At 37.1% G+C, this 27,661-nt stretch overlaps 1 protein-coding gene across 2 annotated transcripts in view; it reads left to right on the top strand.

Annotated features, from left to right (window-relative positions):
* PLCL2 (phospholipase C like 2) overlaps positions 1 to 27,661 on the top strand; it is a 120,079-nt gene that overhangs the window by 90,639 nt on the left and 1,779 nt on the right. The window contains exons 5-6 of one of the 2 annotated variants that reach the window (XM_072412443.1): positions 15,063 to 15,138; positions 23,293 to 23,402. The exons of the other annotated variant lie outside the window; for it this stretch is intronic. Coding sequence (XP_072268544.1) covers positions 15,063 to 15,138; positions 23,293 to 23,402 — 186 coding nt within the window. The remainder of the gene's footprint in view (positions 1 to 15,062; positions 15,139 to 23,292; positions 23,403 to 27,661) is intronic. 2 annotated transcript variants of the gene reach the window in all.

Genomic DNA, 27,661 nt, shown 5'->3' with positions numbered 1-27,661 from the left:
GGAAGCAGTGGTGAATACATCTTTCTGGCCAATCAACTTTACCCCAGGAGGCTCAGCCCGGATCATGGAAGCACCTACAAAAATGTTCTTGCTTACATTATAAACATCAGCTTTCTCTAATTTGTTTAAGCACCTTTAGTAAATAAACCACTCCTGGATAATTTGGATGGCAAGTTAATATTTATAAACCTTGTTCACGCTTATATTGCCTTCATGTATGACTTACGTAATGCCAGCACTCAGAGACTAACGTGTAGAAAAACTGTTTGCATTGTAAGCCTTTTTAAAATTCATTGTGTTTGTTTAGTAGTTTAAACAGTGTTTTCTTGTAGTAGCAGGAGTGAATGGCCAAGAATCTACAGGAACAAGTTGTAATATTCTATAACCAGTGTCATCATTTTTAGGCTAATCATGCTTCTTTTGGTTTGAAGTTTTTAAATTGCAGCTCCAGGCAATAAGGCAATCAGCTAATGCTATGTGAGAAACATTGCAACTGTGCTAAAACCAGCAAGGCAATCTCATTACCCTAAAGTGATCCTGTCAGGGTAGCAGACAATCCTAAAGAAAGTAGCATTGCAAAAGAAGAGCTCCTATACTCCTCTAGTGACCATGTCTTAACTTCATTCCAGTGCTCCATCCTCTATCAGTCTCTTTTACATTATTCAGCTTGCTCCTATTTTCTGCTCATTTAAAAGAGCTCTCAAAACCCATTCTTTCAAACTTGCCTGCCCTTCTTCTTCTGTCTCTTAAACTTCTCACTACTTCTCACCATTCCATATCTCCCCTCCTATTGCGTGACACTTCCCCCACCTCCTAGATTGTAAGCTCATCGGGGCAGGATCCTCCCCTCCTCCTGTGTCATTGTCTGTATCTGTCTGTCATTTGCAACCCCTTATGTAATGTACAGCACTGGGTAATATGTTGGCGCTATATAAATCCTGTTTATTAATAATAACAATAATAATATTAATTCGACAATACCAGGAAAGTTTGATGCTTGTATCCCCCCTCTGTGTGCCATAGTTCCATCTTCTGACCTTTAGATCACTGCAAAACACAGCAGTGATGTAGCAGCTGGAGGATAGAACCCAGCTCAGCAGGGAGCACAGAAGGAAGTAACACTTTAGGAAGTGTTGAATGCTGGGGCCTGCATAGGCTGCAGCACTTGGAAAGAAAAGCTCTTCTGCTGCACCTTTTATTTTTTTTCTTTTAATCTTAAAGTGGTTGCATGTTTTGTTTTATACCTTCATGATGTAAATGTCAGAGGATGAAATTCTAGCTCTGCACAGTCACCCCCACACTTCTAGAAGTGTCAAATACTGGGGAAACTAGTTGAAACAGCAAGGCATAATTGGAGAGAAAGCTCTTCTATTAAAGGACATCTTAAGATCATCTCAAACAGCTGAGATTTATGAAATTTAGTGTATTCAGATTCTCACAGGTCTAGGAAGGACTGCAATCCCATCAGATTTTATTGTGCCATTCATCTTTTTTCTCGTGCTTCTTCATAAATAGTTGAGGATCCAGTGAGTTTAGAGTTGTGTTACAAATATTGGGCTATGTTTCATGTTTGTTCAGAAGATAAGTTTACTTTCATCTGTAAAGATTTAACCGCAAGCAGAACCCATTTTTGAGGGTTCACAGAGACTACAGATTACTTCTAAAGACTCTTACTTCCCTTTAATGAGCAAAGTATTCTTAAAATGCACTTTTATCATATCGTTCCCCTCTCTGACACTGCCACAGTGGTAGAGTTTCATCAGCCTGACATGCCTGACATGCTATAAGTTTGTGGGACAGTTGTGCCTCGCCTTTGTAATCTCTTTTTATCTCACTGTTAGCAAGCAAGAAACAATTTACTTAAGGGTGACAACCCTACTCTGAATTTAGGAGCAGTTCAGCAGCATTGTCACTCCATGCCAGAGGGAGCTATATATCCATTCTTTTTTTGTTGGACCAAGACAATTCTCTATATGATATAGTGATATAGCTTAAAATACTGATATAAAGCAGATGCAAACATACACACCTAAAAGAAATTTAAATAAAACATCTCTGTCTAGCCAGATGTATTTTGGATACCCAAAAGTAAAGCAGACACAAAAAGCATGTCAGATTTTCAGCATTACATCTGGAGGATTATCCATGCAATCCTTTTATGTCTGGCTTGTGGCTATTATGCCAAGATCAAACTCCTGTTAGTCTGATTCCACCTGAATTATTGCTGCATAAAAACAAACTTTTCCTCCTAAAGTCTGGATTTTGATTTGAAAAACAAACAAGCTATCTTTTTTATTTCACGATGTCATAAATGCATTGCCTTGTGGAATTTGTGTAGCTTCTTCTTGATCTTTTGAGTTAAAAACTTGCAATAAAGTATATCTATACCCATAGCTTGTAAAGTGTAAAAACTGGTTATATTCTTCTAATCTATCAAAACATTATTCCAGCCCTTCTTTCTAACATATATAGAAATGACAGACATGTAGAAGGGGCTACTTTTTTTGGCTATATATATATATATATATACCAAAAAACTTGGTATATATATACACATGTACTTGTCTATGTGTCTGTCTTTTCTATATATATCTACAGCCAAAGCGGTTTTTGCTTTAGAGAATAGTATATATATTCAACTGGTAAAATTTCACAACAGAACTTAAAAAAAGAAAATCCCATCTTGTACAGTTGTCACCTGAACATGTGTAACGTATGGTCACACTTTGCGATCGCATCATATGATTGAGGTTTGTGGAAGGGTCCTAACTTCTTTCAGGTTGTGTCAGTTGTGCCACTGGCCTGGTACACAAATGACAAGAAATCTGCCCAGTAGGAGAAGAGAAAGTAATACCCTGAATCAGGTATAACCCTTCTCTACTATACACAAAACAAAACTTTTGGTTGTAGATGCACTTTAAATAAAGACCTAAGGAAACAATAAGATGCTGTTTTCTCTGTAACCGTCTAGTTGGCGCTGTTACTGTAATATAATAATATCATGCCAGTAATTACATTGTGAAATTAATTCTCAATGTTATATGCAAAGCCATCTTTCTTTATTCCTCTATTTCTATAGTAATAGAAAAAATAAGTTCCATAAAAGTCCCAATGGGACCAGCATGCCAGAATTCTGATATGATTTGTTCATCTGGATGCTGGGTACATATTGTTTCTATTATGTAGTAAATTATCATACAGAATTAAGTGGTTTGTTCTCTGATTGAGCGATTTTCTTTGCTTTTTACTTGCTGTGGGATCTATGCAGTATGTAAAAAATTTTTGTATACCTCTTTGTTTGTTGTTTTGCTTTATGGTACTATTTTGGACACTATAAATATTCTGGTTCCTTTTCTATTTCTCCAAAATGTTTTTAACATGATGTGATTAATAACCAGAGCTATTTTAAATGTTTTACTAACATAGCCACTGTCCAATATTCTGTAACCCAGACAGCACACCCAGATCCATTCTCGGTACAACTTGGTCAAGAACACACCTCTAGTATTTTATTTGGAGATTGTGGGAGCAGCAGTTAGGCATCAGTGTGAACTTTCCTCCTATCAGAGCAATCACAGTAAAATCCACCTCCTTCTTCTTCCGTCTTTTCCTCCTGTTGATGCTATATAAATCCTGTTTATTATTAATAATAATAATAATAATAATAATAAAAAAAAAGTGTGAATTCCAATAGAGCCTTTATGTCTCCTGATGCTGCCCCTCCCTCTCCTAGTGCTGTTAAACAAGAGATTATTATTATTATTATTATTAATAATATTAAACAAGGGATTAGAGGAAGTTGATACACTGCATGACCAAAAAAAAGGTCACACAGTCTAATATTTTGTCAAACCACCTTTACCTTTTATCATGGCACGCATTTACCATGGTATCATTTCAATAAGCTTATGCAACATTTATGTACATGTAGTACAACATTTATTTCCATCAAGTGCTGCAAAATTTTTTGACAAACCTAAATTGATGGGAGAGTTTCCTCTTCATGTCGCATTGCTGGAAATCTGGCCATTAAGCACCAAGATGGTAGTAACGGCCTGACAAAGATTATAAACCCTCCACCACTAAAAAATTTGTTCCATTTTTGGCCTGTTCATGATTATGTGTTTACAGCCATGTTGGCATATTGTATACATACGGTATGCTTCTGTTTGGCAGTTCAGCAAAATGATTAAGTTTAAGGCTAGATTTAAACCTGCCTAGGGATCAAGCAATCCCACGCGGCTGCTGGTGTTGGCAGATTTGACAGTGGGCAGCAGTGGAGCAATACTGAACATTTTAATGCCGCCTATATTCATTCTCTATGTAGAAGCTATTTGGATCCTCTTCCCCGAAGCATAAAGTCCATTGGCATAAGGAAGCACCAGTTTGAGCATCGCCTAAGGCAATGTCAGATTTTCAGAGGACCAAGTGGTGGGTGGGACCAAGCAGCTGGCAAGGTGCTAACCTTACAGTTTCTTTTTTCTCAGTGCAAGTTTTGTCTACAAAATATAAAGGACATGCTGTCCATTCATTTTCAGGAGGATTTAAAGTGACTAAATAATTACTGATAACGGCAGTGCAGTTTGCTTTTCAGTATGGTATCGTTGTTTGTGATCCAGTCATTTTTGCACCCCGTTCCTATAAATGGCGACTGGCACGCATAGCTCTATTTCTATGTTTATTTGTGGCAGTTGTTCGGTTCTGAGTGTACTCAGTGATAAAATAAATTAGTTGGATTGTAGAAGATGACAGCTGAAATGGAAAGGACACACATTTGCTGATCATTTACTGATAAATATATATGAGTGCTTATATTTACTTTTTGTTTAGCGAGATGTGACAAATATTTAGTTGAGAGCACTTTAACATTAGAAAATGTTTTTTAGCTGTTGATAAAAAGGTGCTTTTTAATGTCACATTGTATGGCAGAACACTGATAAAGGATCCACTAACAAGGCATTGATCAATGATAACCTCATTACAGATTGGCTGAAGTTTTGCCTAGTCAATTTCAGATAAAGTCTAATTGACCTCTCTTGTTAAGCGGAGGCAAAATAGGAAAAAAAAGATGTTCGATCTGAAATGGAAATGTTAGGTGTGGCTAACAAATATTTGTCAGCACCATGTGACCTTCAGAGATGGGCTGAAAATTTGTTGAGCATTGTTATGAAACCAGGGGATTGGATTGACATGTAGAACAAAGCAACAATTCTACCGTAAAGTGGAACCTCCAATCCCACCACAATTGTACTTGATTTGGTCCCGTGTCGTCTTGGATTCTTTCTTCGTCCTCGCGAGGAGGAACAGCTGGGTGCTGCCATCTTTTCCCACATCTTCTGGCTTCTATGTATGTCACCCAATGTTGCACTGCGCAGGCATAAGATCAGGTGACATTTCCTTCTGTAAATGTAAAAAAACAAGTGCTGATCTTACTGCATGTCCCGAATGGGGGCATGCACAGGAGCAGTCTGAAGCCTCCTGGGATATGTGACGTAGGTATCCCAGGGGGCTCTGCGCTCCCATTCAGTCTTTACTGCTGTAGAGGTAAAGACAGAAGGGGAGAAGCCTCCCCTTGTTTAAAAAAATATATATTTAGAAGAAAAAAAACATTTCTTTTTTTGCTTTATATAAAATTTGGATTATGTACCCTTTTAGATAAAGTAAAAAATGTGATGATAGGTCCACTTTAAATTTCGATTTTAGTGATTCCTTGTATATAATCAACAGAATGAAATATTTAGAGAAAGCTAAAATTAAGATCTCTAAATATATCACATCCCAATTGGGGTGATTGGGGATCCCTGCTTTTAAGTTTAAGGCCCTTGGATGATAGGCGTTTTTCATATCAGATGGGTATTATAATCTCATTTAAGGCTGTGGAAATGCAAGACCTGCATATAGCAAAGGGGATCAACTCAAAGTCGCTTGTACCTGTCAAAGCATTCTAAATGATCTGAGAAGCATTTTTTGGGGATATGCACCCCTTTTATCCTGCTGATTCTCACCAGGACTAAAATTATCCACAACTGTGTGTTGTCATCAGAACAGGAACAGGACTAGGAGAAAAAGGTTATTCAGATATTCTTTAAAGAGGAACTAACCAACATTTGTAACTATTACTATAGAAGCTCCCCTACCAAAGTTTGGGAAACCATGACTTTGAAACCTGGACTCAAAACAAGAGGTCTGACCGGTCTCGTGAGGTCTGACAATTGCTGGTCTTTTCAATACCTGACCTTACACTACCTCTCATCTTTTGAGAGTGATGTCAGGTAGCAGACCACGTCTATCATATTTAGGGTAACCTCAGGACCCCATGAGGTCCCCAAAAATGAGGGGGAGATCCACACATTGTCTTGCCATCAGAGCAAATGGCAAGGGAAATTCCTGCAATAGGGATGCATGTTCAAGTGACAGCTCTATAGGATTGGAATTCCAATTACTTTAAAATTTCTTCTGAAATCTTGTTAAATAACTTGATAGAAGTTTTACCCATCTCAATTCTATCCGCTAAAACAAAGTTTTGGCTTTACATACACCTTAGTACTCACTATTAGGATTCCTTTGTAGGACTGCTCCAGTTTCAATGTTTGTATGTCTGTCATTTACAACCCCTATTTATTGTACAGCGCTGTGAATTATGTTGGTGCTATATAAATACTGTGTAATAATAATAACAATAATAATAATAGGCCTAAATGTGATTTGCTTTGCACCAAACACAACCCTGCTGTGTTTCTGAATCTGGGCGTTTTGTGCAATAACTCCTTTCTCTTGATCGTGAATGCTGTTTATCCAGAGATTGTATGAATGTTGCATTTTTTCCATTAGCCATATTAATTTCACAGCTGGTGAAACTTATAAACTGTTTTCTTTCCTTGATTTCCCTGATGACTTGAAAAATATTAATGGAAATGTACTATTTCTTGTCAAATTTGCCCAATAATTGCATGTGTTTGTTAGCATTTCGTTTGAATAATTTGTAGTAATTGAGGGGATGTGGTTTGTTTTTACATTATATTGCATATTAAAGTGAATGGTCTGCTCTGTGTAATCTCTCTTGTGTGTTTTTAGTATACAACATCTGACGGCAATGTGTAGTTGTTTGGGTTGACTGTTTGGTACTTAAAGCTAAACTCTAGACAGATGTAAAAGGCAGAAATTATTGTAGCTGATTAATTAAATGTGTTTTTAAAAGCATTCATGGTATCAGCCTCTTGCAGTCCCTCTTCAGTAGGGTGGGTATTATAATAAGCAGTAGTACAAGAAGACAATCGGTTCATGTGCTGATAGGAGGGAAAAGAAAGATGCGGGGATTAGCTCATTGATATTTTGCTTCTTCTTCCACTGTCTGATAGCGGGGCTGGGGGTGGGTTTAGGACAACCTGGACTCAGAGGCTGGTGGGTGATAAATGCTAGTCATTAGACTGAGGACATCTATAGGCAAAACAAAGTACTGCAGAGTAAATCTCTGGATTATGGGTGTATATTGCAGCAAAACATTTTTTATGAATAAAATTTAAACTTTGTATGCACCCCTGACAATGTCAAATTGGTTTTCCAAATCTTGAAACTTTTATTATTATTAATATTATTTATTATTATTATTAGTAAACAGGATTTATATAGCGCCAACATATTACGCAGCGCTGTACATTAAATAGGGATTGCAAATGACAGACTAATACAGTTTTTTACGAACGATTTTTTGCCCAATCGATCGTTCGTCGTTCGATTGGAACGATAAAAATTGGAAGTGTGTACGCACCTTAAGTTAATTAATATGGATGAAGCTTTACAAGGTGCTTGTGTTAACATTGACTTGTTGTAGTACAGTTATGCAAACGTTACCACACCCCACACTCACCAGCTACTATATAAGGTTCATATTGCCATTACCAGGTTACAGTCGTTTTTGCCTTCAGATTTTCGATAATTCTTCATGACATAGAGCAGAGTTGTCCAAACTTTTTGCAAGGAGGGCCAGATTTGGTGAGGCGAAAATGTGTGGGGGTCGACCATTCAGCATGTACTTAGTGTCTGCGTGGGTCCCACACAGCACACGCCCACCAGGGTGGATTCCCTCTGTACGAAGTCCGGGTCAGTGGGGGCTCCGTGCAGAGCACGTTCTTGGGATCAGAGTGGGCGTGGTCCATGCGGGTCCCGCATAGCACACTATATTGACGTAGGGAATTCCCTGTGCATACATGGGGACTCCTGTCCTGCCCATTATGCCTGCCGAGTAGCAGGCCGATAATTTCAAGGTAGTTGATCAACTCTAATGAAATATAAAATAGCTTTTTTGTACGCATGTATTTTATACTGTGGTCAATAGTGCTGGCGGGCCGTATATTTTTAATTTTATGACAGAGGTTGCCGGCCGGTGGAAATCTGTACACAGGCTGCAATTGGCCCCCGGGCTTGACTTTGGACATGCCTGACATAGAGTCATTGAGGTGGTGGAAACATTTCTCAGGGATTTGGTCTGTTGACGTGATAGCATCACACAGTTAGGACAGAGTTGTGGTCAGCACATCCATGATGCAGACTCTCATTTCACCACATCCCTAGGTGCTTTATTGGATTAGGATCTGGTGACTGTAGAGAATACTTAAACACAGTAAACTCATTGTCATGATTAAGTAACCAGTTTGACATGATTTGAGTTTTGTAATTGGCTGATTACACATATGTGTTAACAAGCCTTTGAGCAGGTGTATCTAGTAAAGTGTCCGGTGAATGTATAGTCAATCATTAAAGCGTGATTAGCTGCATGAATTTATGCATGTACAATGTATGGCCAATGCTGCTTTAGACAGCCCATTTAGATGATCGAGCTACCTTAACACAATGCAAAGTAACGTAAGTATGTATAACATCCTGTAGCAGATCAAGTCAGTGTAAACCCAACCTAAGGCTTAATGGTCTCCATCAGTGATTTTGTTGGTAAAATATCAATGTTCTTGGGTCTGCTCACCTGCTGCAGCTATTATGATCAGTACCCCGTCTCTCTCTGTTGGACTTATTGATGCTGCAACATGCAAAGGTTGCTATGTGTTATGTAAAACTCCTAGTTTTTCAGAATCTTTGGCTAGGAGATCACACTGTTAGAGTATCCAAGATGTATAGGAGGAAGAGGCATGACTCGGCCCACCTTGCTTCACCTATAATGAAATATCGCATTGGTCTTTACTGACCATGCAAAGAATTTGTGATGAAAGATAACTCGAAATGTCCTATTTCATGTAATGCTTTAACGAGAACACTTGGACAGTCTGCACAATGAAAGCACAAGGTTCTTGAAGTATAGTAGTCAAGCATGAAATTGAGATTAAATTATAGTTCTAAATGCTTTCAAGCCAAGTGTGTCTTCTTACTATTTTTTGTAATCCCTAAGTAACAATGGCAGTTCCACAAATCCAAGTATCCAAAAATAATACCCTGTGCACATCACTAGATGTTTTATATGTAACGAAAGGATTGTGGTTAACCGTATACCCTCACTGCCTGAAAACTCCTCAGCATAACATTTATTCAGCATCCTGCAGGGAAACGTGAAGAATTAATAGTTTCACAAACCACCCTTCAGTGGAAAAAAGGTCACAGGAAGGTCATAATTCTTTTAACTTTAAATCAAATGTATAATGATTGGCTTCTGTGATTTAAGATTGCTGTGTGGGCAAAACATTTGCTCCAGCAGTATGATATTTTTTGCTTTATGTAGGTAATTTATAATGGGTGGGATTAAAGTGCTTCCAAAGACAAGCCTGATGGTAAATCATTGAGAGTATAAAGAGGAAGTGACCATCACTCCATGCTTTAGGTTAACATTTACATCCGTTTTAGTAACCTTTTCCTTAGTACAGGAATATTTGGGCTAATTTGCAGAACTGATTTGGGTTTGTTTCTGTTTCCTGCAGAATTTGGGATATCTGTTTGTATTTTGATTTGTATTATTTGGAGTAATAATAATTTGAATGTATTGTTGCTTCTGCCATTTATCACAGTTCAGTAGCGTTCAGCTCCAAGAGATCAGCTGGTGCCATTGTGATCTTTCACATATTATAGTGATACCAGGCACAGGGCAGTGTAAAGTCACTTTCACACTTGCTGCTGAAAACCCTGCTGTCCCTCTTCTACTAACTTTTTGTCAACTGCAGAGTTTGATAACCACTTTGTCATGAGGTTATGGTGCGGTTCTTCCACCAGTAGATGAAAAGCAACTGCAAGGCCAGAAGTCACTTATCACTTCCGGGTACCGCACTGCAGTTAACTTCAGCCACATGCAAATGCATGCAAAAAAAAAGGGTCCTGACTAGTTTAATTCAGTTGGATCGTAGTGGTTGAGAACACAGTTGAGACTGTGGTAGAACACTTTCTTATTTGTTACATTAGGGCTAAAAAAAAAAAAATCAAACGTCTATTTATTATTTTCATGAGCAAGTATAAAAAAATTTGCCTTATAATAGTATAAAAGATAAGTATTGCAGATTTACTTTACTATGCTTTAACAGGAACATTTATTGTTGCCATTTTTTTCAGAGATAGAGATTTTTACAATGGTGAATGTTACTCGCAATAAGCTTTATCAAGGCTCTTTTATGTGTGAATATCTGTAGCATTCACTGTAGCATACCCTTCCTTGGACCTCTTGTGCACCTTCTTCCTAAAGCTAGGGAACTTTAATCAGGATTTGTAAGAGACTTTAAGTTATTGATTAGTAGTGATTGAATGGGGAAGTAGGTGTAACAGAAATGTGTGGGAGCAGATAAGCTCAGGCTCAACAAAGGTAGATGACAGCTAATTGGAAAAAATGATTGAAAAATTGAGTTGTGCTCATCAGAGTGATATCAGTTGACACAGGAATGCATAATATATTTTGTGACATACTGTAAATTCCCTGCAGGTACTCTTGTAGTTACTTTCATATACATAGACTTCTAATATTGTGCAAAAAGCTCCCTGTACCATATACGAACATATATATAAAAATGTACATACCATAATATAGGTCATTTTCATAGTAATAAATGTGCATCTGTGACTTCCAGTTACCTCCAAAAAGGGGAGAGTTAGGTCAAAAATAGCCAAATATAAAGAAATCAAATTGGTTTTTTTTTATATTATTCATTATGTTGTATTGGAGGTCTTTGTTAAAACATCCTAATGAGGATAGTCATGTTGCAGTTTTAATGTATTGGGATGTCTTTAGGAAGATCAGAATAACATCTAATATTACTCTTGAATTTATTTGTTTTCTTTCTTTCTTTTTTTATATAACGTTATTTATGTAAAAACAATTCAATCAAAGTCACAATCAAATAAAAGTATTACAATGCAGAAAAAATAATTACCAAACAGGTTGACATGAAGTATAGAACTGTGCAACATCTTTATTTCTTTCTGCTCACATTCACTTCTGTTTAGCCAACCCTGTGATTTAAATATATCCGCCAAAGTCAGGAGGGTTTAACTGTTTCAACTCCTTAGTTATATGTGTCAGGTAGTGACTATGTAAAGCCAGATTTCTGCTGTGCATAGAATTTTTCGAGATATTTAAGTAACTATAAGAGCACTATTTAAAGTACAAATCTGCTGAGTTAAACAAGTAGGTTACCATTACTTACTTTTTCTGAAGGTGCTAATTACTTAGCTGCCTCTAGCATAAATGTTTGAGCAAGAATACAGCAGATAAAGTGTTTATAACATTGGAACTCCTTGTGGGTCAGTGCAGAAGCATAATAAGCTTTCCTCAGTATAGATCTTCATGTAAAATACTGGTAAAGTACTACCTAAGGAAAATGGCTACATTTTCCATCACAATACCTATATAAGAGCTATTTTTTGTACTTGACATCTGACATTCACTGAAACATTCCCTGGTGGAGAATGAATTATACCTGTTGAAAACATATATGGATTTGGAAGATTCTCTGCGAATCAGCGACATTTTAATAAATGTCTGATTCACAGCTTTATAAATAAAACCCTTAGTGTTTGTGCTGCATGAACTGGTGTGTTTTTTATATTTGCCTGGAGATTAGTTGGGATCTTTCCAGGCAAACCAGCTAAATGCATTCAGTTTGGATGAAAACAATAGATGATCTAAGTCTTATAGTTTGTGTTGGCCAGAACGCAGCCACAGTAGAAAGGCCTGTTGTCCCGCCAGTTTGTTGCAGAAAACCACTGTTACTATCTTTGTGTTAGCAATCTTTCTTCAATGGCCAACACAACTTTTTGCTGAGTCAGAACTATTCTGATTCTCCAATCAGCACGTAGTGCAACTCTGACTCAGTGGACGGCACCTGCTGCAGAGAGACCGCCACTTATACACATATATGTTCCTTCTGTGTAACATGCTGGCAGGGGACAGACCTTTTTACTGCTGTTAACTGACCAAAACAATCAGTCAGGGTCCTTTGACATCCACAGTGTGAAACCACATGGTTTGCAGCTCCTGAGTACACAGCAAACTGCTGGCCAGGATTGGCAAACTGCACCACAGAGAACCAGATTTGTACATCAGCCTAGATTCCTCAAACAAGAACTATGCATACAGAAGTGACTTGTCACTTTTGGGAACTGTGCCACAATCTGCCTCATGCCACAAGCAAAAAATATTCCCAAACTACTCCTATTCTCTTGAATAGGAGAGGTAATGACTGATTGAGCCATCAACAGAATGCTGTGGTTTACTGCAGGTTTGAAATGGCCCTAAGACTTCAATACTCTATTGTTTTATTGCAATTAACAGGAACGTACAGTTTGGCTTTATAGCTAGACAATATATTATGTAAAAATGTGGTTTGATACAACAGTCCTTTTGATAAAACAATATAAAAACACAACAGTGTTTTTGAATGAAAGATTCTTAAAATGATTGTACGTTACTGAACTGCAGTTACCTTATCCAGATCTCACCTTTATTTTCAGCTGCAGACGTGCTACTAAAAGCTTTCTGTGACACCACAGACTGTGCTGAGGATGTTATGTTTTTCAGCAAGACATTGAGCAGTGTAAATGCATAACTGATGATTACTTGCAGCTTGTAATTTCACAGAAGGAGCCACTTTTACAAAGTGTATAATTATTCTGAAAATCCTAGAAGATAAATAAAATGTCAGGTGCAAAAGAAGATAAATGCAAAAGAGAATATGTTTCGAAAAATGTATTTCTGTATACTGAATGAACATCTATGATAACATAATTTAGGATTTAAAGGAAAACACCAATGTACGAGCACATTATAGTCATGAATTCTGCTTTGCATTTTATTGTAAATGAGTTGAATTCAAATACCCAGGGATTCAGCACGATGGTTTATCTTACCACATGGGAGCGAGCTTTGGTGCTGGGAATGTAAATGGGTATAATATACTGCCAGGGATTGATTATGGGATAGATTATGGTCCTGAGTTAAGGTTTACATTACATTAAAATTTGTCCAATAGTCAAAAAGCACTAAGTGCCAAAATCACCATTTCCATTGGAAAAGATAAAAGAAGGTTTGTAGAATTTAAATTATTATTAGTACTAGATTTGATTTCAGGTTAGGTTATGAACATTCAGAGGATTAAAGGTTTAGGGTGATGACCCAGACTAAAAATTTTCCAAAGATATTTTTAGCACTGAATTGCAGATATCCACCCATATTTAGTCTTCAAATTAAATTCTGTATCCTTGGGGATGCCTTTAGCTACTAGTACAAAGCAGTACACATGGTCTTGATTTGTCCACAACGTGACAATATGTGCTGCCCCTCAAGACATTAGTTAAAACTCCCAAATTTGAAAACATTATTGCTGCACAACCCCAAAGAGAACTACTAGTAGTAAAAATCAGTGTACTTCACCAGAATCCTTCAACCATAATTTTGTGCAACACTGGTTTTTCCATGGGTTTTTTATGGTATTCCTTGGGCAATGGAATGGCAATGACTGCCCCTATACCAGAGCAATGCCCAACTAACATCCAGTGTAACGGGTAAATTCAGCACTGACCACCATGTAAAATGACTTTTCTCAACAGACCACCAATGTAAAGTGGCATTTTGCTACTGAGCATACAAGGGAGCATATGTCTGCTGATGTGTAGTTTAAGGGGTTATTAGTCATTGTTATTTTTTCTTTCATGACCATTGTTGTCATAAAAACAAGAAAGTGCTGTGAAAATTTGCCATTTATTCTAGGTATGCTATACTATGTCTTTTCTCTCTAGAATATGGGTGCTTTGCAGCAGCTACTTCCAGTCCTGTGATTAATTGATTACAATTGAGGGTCAGCGGCTCTGGTCGGTGCACCCCCAAATGCGGGGTAAGGGGAAGGACCCGGCTGGGGGGACATACCGGCCAGAGATGCGGACCACAAACCCTGAGCAAATCCCTGGCTCAGGGAAGTGTGCGAGCTGTGTTTCACGACACAACCTGCCCACTTTTCCCCTCAGATCTGCAATGGCAGAGTGGACAGGGTTTTGACATTATGACATCACTATGGGGAAAGTTCCTCCCCTTTGATTGACAACCGGCTCCCGCATGCGCAGTCAGGAACCGGTAATTTTAGTGGTCCGTAGGACCAAAAAGGTTGGCGACCGCTGCTTTGTCCTGCACATGAACAAGCAGGGAAGCCCCGTTCATATCTAGGAGTCTTCCTTATGTTGAATGTCATTAACTCGTGGACTACCTGTAGTCATTTTCGAATTGCTATTAACAATTCTTCTCAAAGCCAAGGGATGTTTGGTTTGTCCCTTGTATCAAGCTTTAAAAACGTGTTATAAAGAAATAATATACTGAATGATTTGTCCAGTCTGCTTTGTATGAGGCGTGGTGAGTGTCTTATCCATAAACAAGAATTACACTAAAGCTGTGATTTTGAGGCATTCCATTGTGAACAGAGCTTGAAAAAACATCCATTATTCATAAAGAAGCTAAAAATATTTCTTCCAGCGCTCCCCTTTGTTACTACATATTAATTCTTTTCAAAACCCTTCAATCTCTGACATGCACACATGTAGAGTATGTGTTTTTATGTATTATATATTACATTTTGTTTTGTTTTAATCCTCAGATAATCCAAAGCAGCAAGGCTCTAATTGAGAATGGGGATAGTGTTTATGAGAAGATAGTACAGTGTCAGAAAACCGGTAAGTGAAATCTCATGATTATTCCGCCTTTTAGTAGTCTGCATTATTTGTCCCTGTAATATTGGTTTAATAGACGGTGCTTGAATTTTGCAGTAATGTGATTCTGAGAGCTGAAATGATTTAATAAAACCACTACTAAAGCTGTTACTGTCCTTGCAATAAATGAACGCTTGCTGTACAAGTACAATTAAGATTTCCAAAACGGCACTCAATTAATAATAAAATATTGTATATCTAGAGCCAAGGGATTTTTTTCAAGGGATTTTCATTAGTTGTAGACAGAGTGGAAAATGGATATAACCCATATAAGGTTTCCTATCTTGTAGAAACAACTGAAGGTAAAATAAATCTCTCCAAATTGAGGAAAATCTCCTCCTAAACTGCTATCACCATGACAAGTTTGCCCCCTGGAAAATTTCCCTTAATGTTTGCACTCTCTCATTTCTTTCAGTACCTGTATCACCAGGTCAAAAAGACAGGGAAAATTCTCTTAATGGGGACACAAACAGCAAGACTAAAATGCCCACAACTCTATATTAAACTTGAATAAGTTCTGGAAGACAGGTTACACTTTTCTTTGAGAAGAAACATACAATCTCTTCCACCAAAAAATGTGGCAAAATGTTAGCAACTTTTTTTTCCTAGTCCTTGTTGTCTTGTTATACCATTGCTGAAAATACCAGCCTGCTTCTAGGTGATGATGGCATAAATAGACATCTGATGGCCACCAATGTTGCCAAGATGTGAAGCAGAAATAGGAACCAAAGCTTACCCCATGCCAGCAGTCTTGGGTTTCATTGCAGACTACAGAGGATATAGAGAGAGTGGGTCTGGTCCAAGAAAAATGAATAAATGTCATCTTTGATAATATGAGACGTCCTTCTAATTGGAGGGTTGCTCTGACAGCCAAAAACCTCTTGTAATGGAAACTTTGTAGCAATGATCCTTTAGCTGCAAGAGTCATGTTATCTCCGGTTTTATGTATAATATTGTTTTACCTTTATGTTTGTAAACTGGTTTAGGCTCTATCACTTCTTTTACTGTTTTTATGACTTTAAAATGTCAAGTGATTTACGTAACAGAACATTCATAGCATTTGTTGCCTTTGCAGCCTGTTTCAATGAAGTTAAAAAAAGAAAAAGCTTATTTTTATCCCCTCGGAAGAATCCAAGAGAAAAGTTATGGGTTCATATAAAAGTAAAAGGCCACAGGCCAAGTCCCTGAGTACATGCCACTCGCATCCAGGCAACTATACATTGTGACTGACAACACAAGTTTTACTAAACAGTCATATGAAAGAATATGTGCAACTCGTATAAAAGAAAAAAACAAAAGCATCAGCTTTTGTGGTAAAATATCGGCATGTTTAATGTTTACAGCGGATTTATCTTTTGATCTATTTATTACCGAGCCATTGATTTCAATGGGTTCAAAGTGCATTTTTCACAAAGCAACAAACTAATACTACAAAAATCCCTTAGTGATTGAGAATCAAAAAGAAAATATTACAGTTGCATTTTAAATTAAGTTTGAAGCTTAACATTTGTAAACTGTTCTAGTTTTAAACAGCTCTACAATGAGTGATGTTCGTAACCTAGGGAAGCATGGGTGCCACTGGAAGGCATTTGACACCTGTGGCCCCTATTCACTGGTATTTTTAAAAAAATTTAGAGGTCCACCTTAAAGTGTACGTATTCACCCCCAAAAAAACCTATTCTAGACACTCATGCATGACATGTATATTTCCCTGAATACAGAAAAGCATTCCTGCATTGAGACAAATGGTTAGTAAGGCACAACCACTGTACAATAGTTCTCTGCAAGAAGTAGTAATGAGATGATATGGCTAATAGGGCAAAGTCAATCTATCCAAACTGAAAAAAATATTGGAAGGCTCAGATACACAACACAAGTAGATACAGGTAGTCCCCGGGTAACATTTGAGATAGGGACTGTAGGTTTGTTCTTAAGTTGAATTTGTATGTAAGTGGGAACAGGTACATTTTTTTACTAAATGCAATTGGGACAGATGTTTTTCTCAAAATATTGTAAGCTCCTCGCGGCCGGGTCCTCTTCTCCTGTGTCACTGTCTGTAACTGTCTGTCATTTGCTACCCCTATTTAATCTACAGAGCTGCGTAATATGTTGCCGCTATATAAATCCTGTTTATTAATAATAATATTATTAATAACATATTATTAGGCAGCGTGGTGTCAGTTACTGTATAAAATCCTCACTATGAGTTGATCACAAACACAGCAAAAAAAAAACTTTATGGAGCCTAGACATTCATTAACTTCTGGAGTAAGCTGTGCTTTGATATGCAAAATTCCTAACTTTAGCATGACCCCATTGACAGGGCAGTGTATTCAAGAAAATTGATAGAAAAAGATAAACAAAGGAAATGTAGCTATTGGATGAAGATTGGCTGGAAAGAATCATTTAGAATTGTGGGCTTACATCCTTCTATGATCCTAAATGGCTAGTCTATCTCTAAGTCTATACATACAGGAATATCTATAAGTATTTTGGTTATAAATGTAACTGCGTGATTTGGTTTGTTTAGATTTTTCCTGCTATATGATCTTGTTCTATAGAGGTTTCCTTCTTTTCTGTTTCTTACAGTTTGATAAATGTAGTCATTGTCTTAATTTGGGTTTGTTTATGTCAATTTTTTAGTAGGGCTCTTGTGTAGTTTGGGATTACTTGCTTGGTTTGTAGAACCCAGGTTCCTGTCTGTCTTTAATTCAAGAGATAAGTTTTTGGCAACCGTTCTTGGGTGTTATGAAGATCCTTCATTGCAGCGATGTGTATTTTATTTATAGTGCTTACTCTAGTCAGTTTTAAGAAACATACAAAGTACTCTTCCTACTTTTATTCTTTACAGTAGTTTCATGCTGTAGGCATCAATAGTTCAATCCTGCCAGCATGTTTTACTACTGTGTATATAATATGTTGTTATCTGGAGAATTTAACACAGCTTATACTGTCAGTTTAATGGGTATTCTTCCACTTATCTGAATGCTGTGGTTTGATGTTCGAATTGAGGCTGGCAAGTAATAAGGGTGATTAGAGCTGAAAGGAACATGCCTTTGGGATCCATAATATTATACTGAACCAAGAACTGAGAATAATTGGATGAGCTGTGGTTGATATATGGAGGATAATAAAGATCACTTGTGAATGACACTCTGGAATCACGCATTACAAGAAACAATTTACAAATGTCCCCAAGTAGCTCCCAACCACAGCTCAGTTAGGGGAACCATAAAAAGTTTACTGGTCATTTCTGTTTACCTATAATAATTACCAGGCTTGAAACTGACAACTATGGAAGTTGCCCAGTGCACAGCATTTGAAGATATCCCATAGAGCAAAAAAAATATGTACCCAAAAATATCAGACAGGATGGACTTGTTTGTTTACCTGGTCAACCAGCATGTTGTTCGTTGGTGACGAACCCTCTTAAAAAGTTCCCTCTTATATTTGTCATACCAGAATACTGTGGGTACAGGTAGTCCCCAGGTTACATACGAGATAGGGACTGTATGTTTGTTCTTCAGTTGAATTTGTATGTAAGTCGGAACAGGTACATTATTTTTATGAATGCAATTAGGACAGATGTTTGTCTCCACATATTATTAGGCAGCGTGGTGTCAGTTACTGTAAAAATCCTCATTGTGAGTTAATTACAAACAAAGCAATACAAGAAAACTTTATGCAGCCTAGACATTTATTACCTTCTGGAGCAAGCTGTGCTTAGCAGAGTTTGTCTTGTCATTAAAGAATTACAAGATGTTACAGATCAGATCAGCTTTTAAGATCACCCACAACCTCAGCTGTGTTTAGCAAAAGATTTCTTCTGTAAGTCATGCAATTCCCCCCTCTCCAAGCCTCTGTCCTGCACACGAGGGAGCAGGGAAGCCCATTCATATCTGGGGTCTACGTGTATATCTAGGCTGATACGTTTATGCTGGTTAAAAAAAGTACAATTTATTCCCCTCGATGAACAGATTGTTTTCATAGTAGACTTGCACGTGACTCAAAAGGTGAAGAAAAAAAAAACACTTCGTACTCTTTCACTTCATCTAAACTGATGTGTTCACTGATGTGCTAATTGAGTACCACAGCATTTGTTGCGTGTTAGAAAACAATTGTAGAACTCAAAGAGCATTTTTAAATTGATTGACAGTAGCTTGTGTTGTTAGTGTTTTTTAGCAATATAAGTATTTATGGTAGGAGTAGGAGTGAGGGTATTTTGATAGCCATAAGTATTATTATTATTTCTATTTTTAGCTTATTTTTGTTTAACTCAGCCTAACTAAAAAAAAATGAAGATGTGCAGGGAAAAAAGGTTGTATTTTTGCAGACTTTAAAAAGTTACATGATAAATGTTGAATAGTAAAAATTGTGTTACTTCCTTAAGAAATTCTATGTGACATGTCTGTTCTGGTATTTCACCATTGGGACCTTTTCCATCTACACCTGCTGATGTCGCAACTGTAAAATTTTAAACATTTTTCACTTTCTGTTGCTTTCTGGTAGAGGTTAGATTCAATCTACCTAACAGACACACAGCAATTTTATTTGGAGAGTAGAGATGGTCAATAAAATGCAAAAAAATCAACTTTTGTATTTGTATACAAATGTGGAATGTTTTACATCCGTATGTATCTGTACTTAGAAGAGGTTTCACATCCTACCAAAAAACAAGAAAAACATTTATGTCTGAAGCTCTGCTGTAATTATTGAGATTGGAACAAAAGGAATACAAAACTCTAACCTGATTAAAGGAGGGAATATGGAGTATACAGTAGATTTGTCAGAAACAGAAAAACATTGTTGCTTTTTTTTGTATGGCATCCTGGTAAATGAAGATTGAACAGAGGAAACACTGAAAACAAACATGATTTGGGTAATCAAACCCAGGCCAAACACGATTTACTGACTTCTGTATGGCTTTTTCTCCCCCATAGACTGCAGTATCTTTTCAGCAGCCACATCATTTCTTGCCTTGTGATTGTGTTACATTGCAAAACTTTTAACAGTATGGGAACTTAATAAATGAAGGTCTGATGACCTAGTTTGTGCAAATAACAGGCCATATATCAGGTCCTACCCCAGAAGATAATCACGATAGCTCTTATTCTAGACACCCCATGGTATTCTATGCTGAGATTATCCAACTTTTTGAAAGGGAATTCATACAAGGGCAGCTTTCCTCTTTGCTGCTTTAACAATGAGCACCCATATGCATGCATGCTGCTGAGTGGGCATGAGTGGGCATGACCCTCCTCAGACCAGCTCATGGTGAATGATGACCAACTTACAACATACAGTGCCCACTTGGCAAGGGATATTAAAAACTCTGTATGCAGGTTGCTCGGTCCATCAGTAGGAATACTGAGTACTGTTAGCTAGGTAGGACAGGTCTGTCTGGTGCCTGATTTATTACTATACCAATATTTTGGTAGAGTCATATCAGAAGTCTTTTTTCAAAAGTTCCTTTTAAACATGTTTGTGAATCATTCCTAAGAGCTGTATGTTATAAACTGTACATTAAGGGATCAATTTATAAAGTATCTGACGTTTACTGAAACACTCCCTGATGGAGAATCAATTGCTGCCATTGAAACACATGAACCTGGAAGATTTTCCAGGTTCATATGTTTCAAGAAGATCCATTGATCTTCTTGCCTACAAAAAAGGAAGATCTGGGTGATGTGGATCCTAGTTGGCTGTGCCATGGTGGGGTCCTCACAGAAGACTGCATTCAATGGTTTGCACGTCTGGTGTTGTTTCCAGTAAAGAAAACGGATGGCAGGCTTGTGTAAGTATACCAAAGGTTAAAGGGATATTTTTTATTTAATGACTGTTGAAGAGGAAGGGTTGAGAGGGATCAAAGCTGTGCATGGAAATGAGTTATCATGTCGCTGCAATTTCAAAGGGAATTTTCAATACTTTTAAATTGGCTGCTTTCCCTATAATAATACGTGGTAAAGCTCAGAAGGGCCTCTGATGGAGGCCATGTCACCACTTCGAGGGTCCTTTGTTTTCACCATCAGGAAACCCAAACTTTGAAATGCAATTCAGCTATCTCTAGAGTCCATTCATGTGCAAAGAGCTATGGCAAATCAACTAAGGTTAAATAGAAAATGCAAAGCAAGTATTTTATTCAAACAAACAACAATTGTTTGATACCCTTTGATCAAACTAAATGCCATTCAGTTGGGTTAACATTTAAGCCACGTATTGTCACTATTGCAGACAGTGCTATCCCATTGCCATAGCAGAACTTGTATACTTTATTTGTTATTACATATTTTCATATAAACCTAAAATTAAGTTGTATGCGTACATTCCTATTTTAATTGAAAACTAATGTATTTCTAGACCTGAAATCCAAAAGATTAAAGCTGTTTTTCAACTAGCATCTGCACTGCATTTGGAGATCTTGTCTAAACACGTGCCACATATTACATGCAGGCTGCATATCTGATCTGGCAACAATTGCTGACACAAAACATGGAAAAGGAAGTGAGAAGGCCAACCACTGAATACTTTGGGCAGCCCATTAAAATATTTGTCTGCTAAATACAAGCATGCTGTTACTGATTGGAGTACAAAAACATGACAGGCAGTAAAGGATAAAAAACACTTGTATAATTAGTCTTAAATAATTCATTCACAAAGTTACTAGTGTATTCTGCAATGTACAAGAGTCTTGTTTGTTGTTTATAACAGGTTATTCCACAGGGATTTTGTTTCATTGACTGTGTTGTAATTATTTGATGCCTAGGTATATAAAGTTGTTCCAAAGCCATTTCATAGTTTAGTGTCAAAAATTACCATTGCAAGCAAATTGTAATCTAAAGAAATATACAATGTTTGCAAGTAAAACAACTGTGCTTTTATTTTTACTGAGATGTATAAGTCACTTACATATCTATAGTAAAGACCCACAGTGTGCTGCATCATCCAAGCCAATGGGAGCAGCTAGAAACCATTTTGTGCAAGTGGCTGCATTTAAAAGTGACAAGTCAAATTTGGTTGAATGGTTGCTGTTGAAGGAACTGTACAAATCTATTTCAGGCTTTTTAGATTATGCAGCGTCTCCCATGATAGTCTATGTTCACCAGTCTTGAAGAGCTTGAAAAAAACAGGGTCCAATATGTACAGGTCATCTGGAGAGAATTATTTATCAACAAACCTAAAATTTTATTTAAATTCAGGGCAAACTAATGGTTTTTCTGGATATCCCACTCCCTGCTGCCGAATCATTGGCTGTCATACCACTTGGATCTTCTCTGAAGCCCTCTTCAAAAACTGTTCCTGGGCAGTTATATATATAATAAATAGGTCTAAGGTCTCTTCTCCTAGTAAAAGTGGTTGACTACTTAACACACAATTCTGAATTGTGGAAGGAAGGGAAACATCAGTAGCACATGGTCGTGAGGTAGCCAAAAAATCAGTTTCTTTCTACTGGTTGGAAGATGAGTCAACCATGTAGTTTTATCCCTGGGCAAACACTCCTGTTTATTTACATGCTGAGATTTACTAATTTATTAAAATTTACTAATTTAATAAAAAGAAAAAGGTTATTGCTGGCTGGGTATATAAGTTCCTGCCCACAGTCATACCCAATAAAGTATGGGTAGCCTACCAAAATATGTATTTCAATAATGGCTGTTGGCCCAACTGTCTCCTTATGTTTCTGTGCCTTAACAATAAGGTTATCCAAACAGGTAAGACAATGTATTTTACAATGAAACAAAAGCAGCAAGGAGAAAGACTATGAAGTAATATTCATTCTGTTAACCGTATAATTGCATTTTGGGTGGCTGGTAGTGGGGGAGTCCTTTTATAAGGGGAATTATTTAACTGTTTTTGTCTTTTATTTATTCATCTTTATAATTTATAATACTTTTTTTCCTTTGGAAAGTTTGATTAATCTAGGTTTTTACTTTTAAAGATCTTTTCTGCAATCTGCTTTCCCCCTAATACCCTGAATCTTCTCTATTTCCTAATAAAGTTCAGATTAGATAAAAGAGGATGATTTTTTGAAAAAAAAAAGGGGGGGAAAGCTTACAGAGATTACAGAAATGACACACAACACACATACATTTGTCTCATATGAATTGTATCTTTTTACAGCCATGGAATTCCATGAGAATCTTAACTCCATCGGGGCTAAAGAAGGTTTAAAAGAAAGGAAGATGCTTAAGGCTGTGGAGAGCTTTACTTGGAACATAACCATACTAAAGGTAGATATCAGCTTGTAAATCTGACACACCAATCTTGTTTGACTTACAACTGTATTCCCTGCACATTTCATCCCAGGCTGACCATATGGTCCTAAGCTGCTGTGTTCATGATTGGATGGATTACTACTCTGTTCCATTCCTTCTGGCCTACTTCATTCTTGTAATCAGAAAGAATTCTGGAAATCTCCCAATATTGGATATAAAAACAGATTTTTCAGTTATTCTTCTACAGATTGACTTATATGTTGGTGTTTTAGTTATGTAAAAATAAGGTAATGTCACCTGTGCTAATGTTTATGCTGACTTTGCCTAATTTTAACCTAATCTCTGTATATACCTGTAGGTGCCCCTTGTACTACTAGCCTGTCACCTGTCTCCTCTTTACCACAGCTTTAGTAACCCGCAACCTGCACAGTGGAAGCTAGAAATAGGTTGGTAGACCAACCTATTGTCACAGGTTGGTGGTATGATTGGTATCCTTGCTTCTTTTTACTGTAGTGACTTAAGAGTTTACTGAGCAAACATTCTGAATTAGTTTATTGGAGCAAATATTCTGAATTAGTTTATTGGACTATTGTATTCCCAGGTCTTCTTTGAAGAGTGAGTGACTTCTTTTTCTTACTTCCAAGGAGGCTTCCCTCCTAAAATTCTGTCCCTGCTTAGGCTATGTTTTTATTCTGAGCAGTATAACCTCACAGTTTTATGATGCATGCAGAGTGACAGGGGCCATGGTTCAACATTTATTATGATTTACCAAAAACATGTGTACTGTCTCACCATTGCCTTGCCATTTAGCATATGTTGGGTAACCAGGAGACTAATAGAGGCCTTAGTTAAATGTGAAAATGTTTCCTAGAAAAATATATTTCATCTTGCTTCTGATTTTTATGAAATTTTGGGTCCTTCATTTGTTTTCTGATGTCATAACTTTTGGCTTCTGTGTTACCCATCATATGAACAGCAGTGGCAGAATCAGCATTCTTACCTATTTATTCCTCCATTCCTTCATACAGGGAACCATAAAAATTGACCACTCACACAGGTTTCATGAATTTACCTGGTGCATAGCTCCCACAGTACTTGCCTTATGAACCTTATTGTCTTTTAGGACATCTATATTACTAGCATTACCTTTCCCACCCCTGCCTTGCCATCAGCACTGTTTCTGTGATTAGCTTTGCTTTATTAGTTATTTAGTGTCACACTAATTAATTTTTCATTCTCTAAATTATTTTAATAGTTGCACACACAATTTCATGCCAGCCAAGCAAGATGAGTCATGGCCACGGTGTACCATGACACACCATGGGCATGGGCCATAGGTGGGGATCATAGATGGGGGGGGGGGGGGGGTAATCTCTCAGAAGGGGTCCCCAAGACTTGCAGAAAGAAAATTAGATGATTAAATTAGCCAAAGTTTATTTAGAATGGCGACATCTGAATTTAACTTAGTATTGAAGTCATGGTGAAGCTCTGAACAGAAAGAGCTTTGTTTAAAGATCTCCATAAAGAGCTCAATATGATGACATAGAAATACTGATCAGTAATTAATATTCTTCATGTACGTGAACTCTGGCTAGGTTCAGCAGTTTAAGCATTTCTGTATTCCCTTTGATGTATTTGATGGAGGTCAGTGTATTGCAGTTTTAGGCTTCTAAAACCTACTTGCTAGACATTAAACGATCCAATTTTTTTTGTTAGCTGAATGTGGATCTGTTGGCAATACAGTTTACTTCTTCTGATCCTGTTGTAGATAGCAGATTTTAAAAGTTCAGTCATTTTAAAATAACCAAATAAAATAGATGGTGAATACAGAACATACCGATCTCTTGTGTTGATATTATCTGTTTTGCAGGATTATACCTTCTTTTCGGTCAGTAATTTATTATTTTTTCATCTTTAACTGTGGCTGGAACAGTTTAGAGACTGTAAATAGTTGACTGAGTGTTCTGGGAAGTGTTTTTTTACCTAGATTTCCAAGATAAAGATAAACCCCAGTTATATGAATCTAGATATATGAGCTGTTGTATCTAGAGACATTGTGTAGAAATTGCTCAAATTGTCCTGGGCAGAGCTATAAAGCACATATATTGTTCAATTTATATATATATATATATATATATATATATATATATATATATATATATATATAATCTTGGAAGAGGGTATTCTACTGTTCCATACAGAGACCATGAATTTTATTATTTGTGGATATTCCCTGTCTGCAGTTCACCAGCAGATTATTTTTTAGTATCTTGTAGAAGTTAGTCACATTAAACTGGACTTGTTCTTGTAATATTGAAGATGTTTCACAGCTTTCCATGTAACGTTTACTTACATCAGAGTGGCATTTGGAGGCATGGACAGCAGGAGGTTATTATTGATTGTAATCTTTTACAGGGGCACCTTATAACTTTAAACAATTTACATACAGATTATGGATAATTGTTACTCTTGTGTGCTCTTTAATATCTTCAAATACTACACATTTGTCATTTACATTTTTGTGTGAATCATAGGTACGCTTATTTTTATGTACATGCATAGCAACAGCCTCTTTACATTTTCTATTTTTGCTTTTCATTTTTTTTATCTGTTTTATCATTTATTTAACTTCTTTACTATCACAAGGAGTTGGAGTCCGGTAGTTGCTGTGGCTCATGGTTGTTACCAGGCTAATGGCTGCGGATTAATAAACTGCTGTTCAACCTCTCAAATCACCCTTATACCTAAAACTGACAATGTGCACACACACACTCCCAAATCACAACGTACAATGCAGGACCAGTGGTTGTCACTAGCTCTGTCTTGTACCTGATGATGTTGGCTAAAGGGGTGGCAAAAAGACCAGAAAGTGGGGAAGCTTTTGGGAAACTGGTCTTCACAACAGGAACCGAACCAAATATAGACTGTTGGACTGTGGATCAAAGTACGTATTCTTCTGTTTTAGACCATTTCATCTCCTAAACACCTAGAGCTCACTACTCAGCCTTTTGGCACCTAATTTCGTGCCCATCAGCTCCTACAAATAGTAGTCTGTGTTTTCTCAATTAAGGTTCCTACTCAGGCCAGTAAAGGATAAATTGTTTTAGACAGGAATCTTTAGTTAAATGGCTTTTTATCTCATCTCAATCAAAATTAACTTTGTGAAAATTGATATTAATTGTAAAACGTGTAATTTTTGAGGTAGTTCAGGGACCACGGCTGTCCCCAGTCTGCAACAACTCCTGCAGCATGTTAAGAGTCTAGATGCATCTAGAAGAGTCTAGTCTAGAAGAGTCTTAGCATGTCTATGGTCTCTCACTAAAGCTTGTAGCAAACTGATGGGCTTTAAGTATCTCCTTTTTCATGTTTGCAGTCCCTGACCATGTCTTGTCTATCAAACCTGTGATCTTTGACCATCTCTTATTTATGTCTGTAGTCTCATACAGCTTTCTGTAGCATTACGGTCACTAAATATATGCACCCCTTTGGTATCAGTGGCTTCCGATATCAAGACAGTTGACCGCAACTGTCCTAAACAAACAAGCATTACATTCTGCATTAGCTCAGGACAAAATCATTTATTGATGCCCAGAGTGATATTCCCATGCAAAATTATAAGGAACTCAGATCTGTGCAATATATTTGTGTGTGAATTTACATTTTGATGAGAAGGTTATCATAAATAAAATAATGAACTGCTTTGTTAATTGACAGTATAATGCCCAACGTTCTAAAAAAAATGTAAAAAAGCTGCCGCCTCCAGGTACTCTGATGAATGTATCCCACATTGGTACCTTTGCTTCCTAAAGCAAGCTTGAATTATTTGTATTATTACTTTCTTAGAATTTCTGTAACATTTCTTCAGCTATTTTGTGTTCCTGCAAATAACAGCTCCTATGGCATAATTCATAAAGGAAGAAGAAAACAAGAATAGTCATCTGAACATTGCAGGGTCCCAGAGTAGAGTGAAATGTCAATTACATGCCTCAGTAAGGTCTTTCACTGTGTCTGCTTTGAATTAAAGCATGTCTGTTGCTCTGGTTTAATTGGAGCCGAGGCATCTTAACTAGCTGACATAAAAGCATACAGCAGATACTACAAGGGTTCTCCAATGTGCCGTTTGACATGGCAGACAATAAGTGGGCGAAGGTCACTATATAGCTTCCCTCCACATTTGTAGCAGAGCTCTGTGTCACAATGTGCAGCAGTAATACTGTAATTATTGTTTATAATAGGAAGACAGTACAATATCAGGAGAAGAAAATATGCAAGAA

Source organism: Pyxicephalus adspersus, chromosome 5 (assembly GCF_032062135.1).
Source record: "Pyxicephalus adspersus chromosome 5, UCB_Pads_2.0, whole genome shotgun sequence".
Lineage (NCBI taxonomy): Eukaryota > Metazoa > Chordata > Amphibia > Anura > Pyxicephalidae > Pyxicephalus > Pyxicephalus adspersus.
Note: the sequence above shows the minus strand (reverse complement) of the source record. Positions and strands in the feature narration are given on the sequence as shown.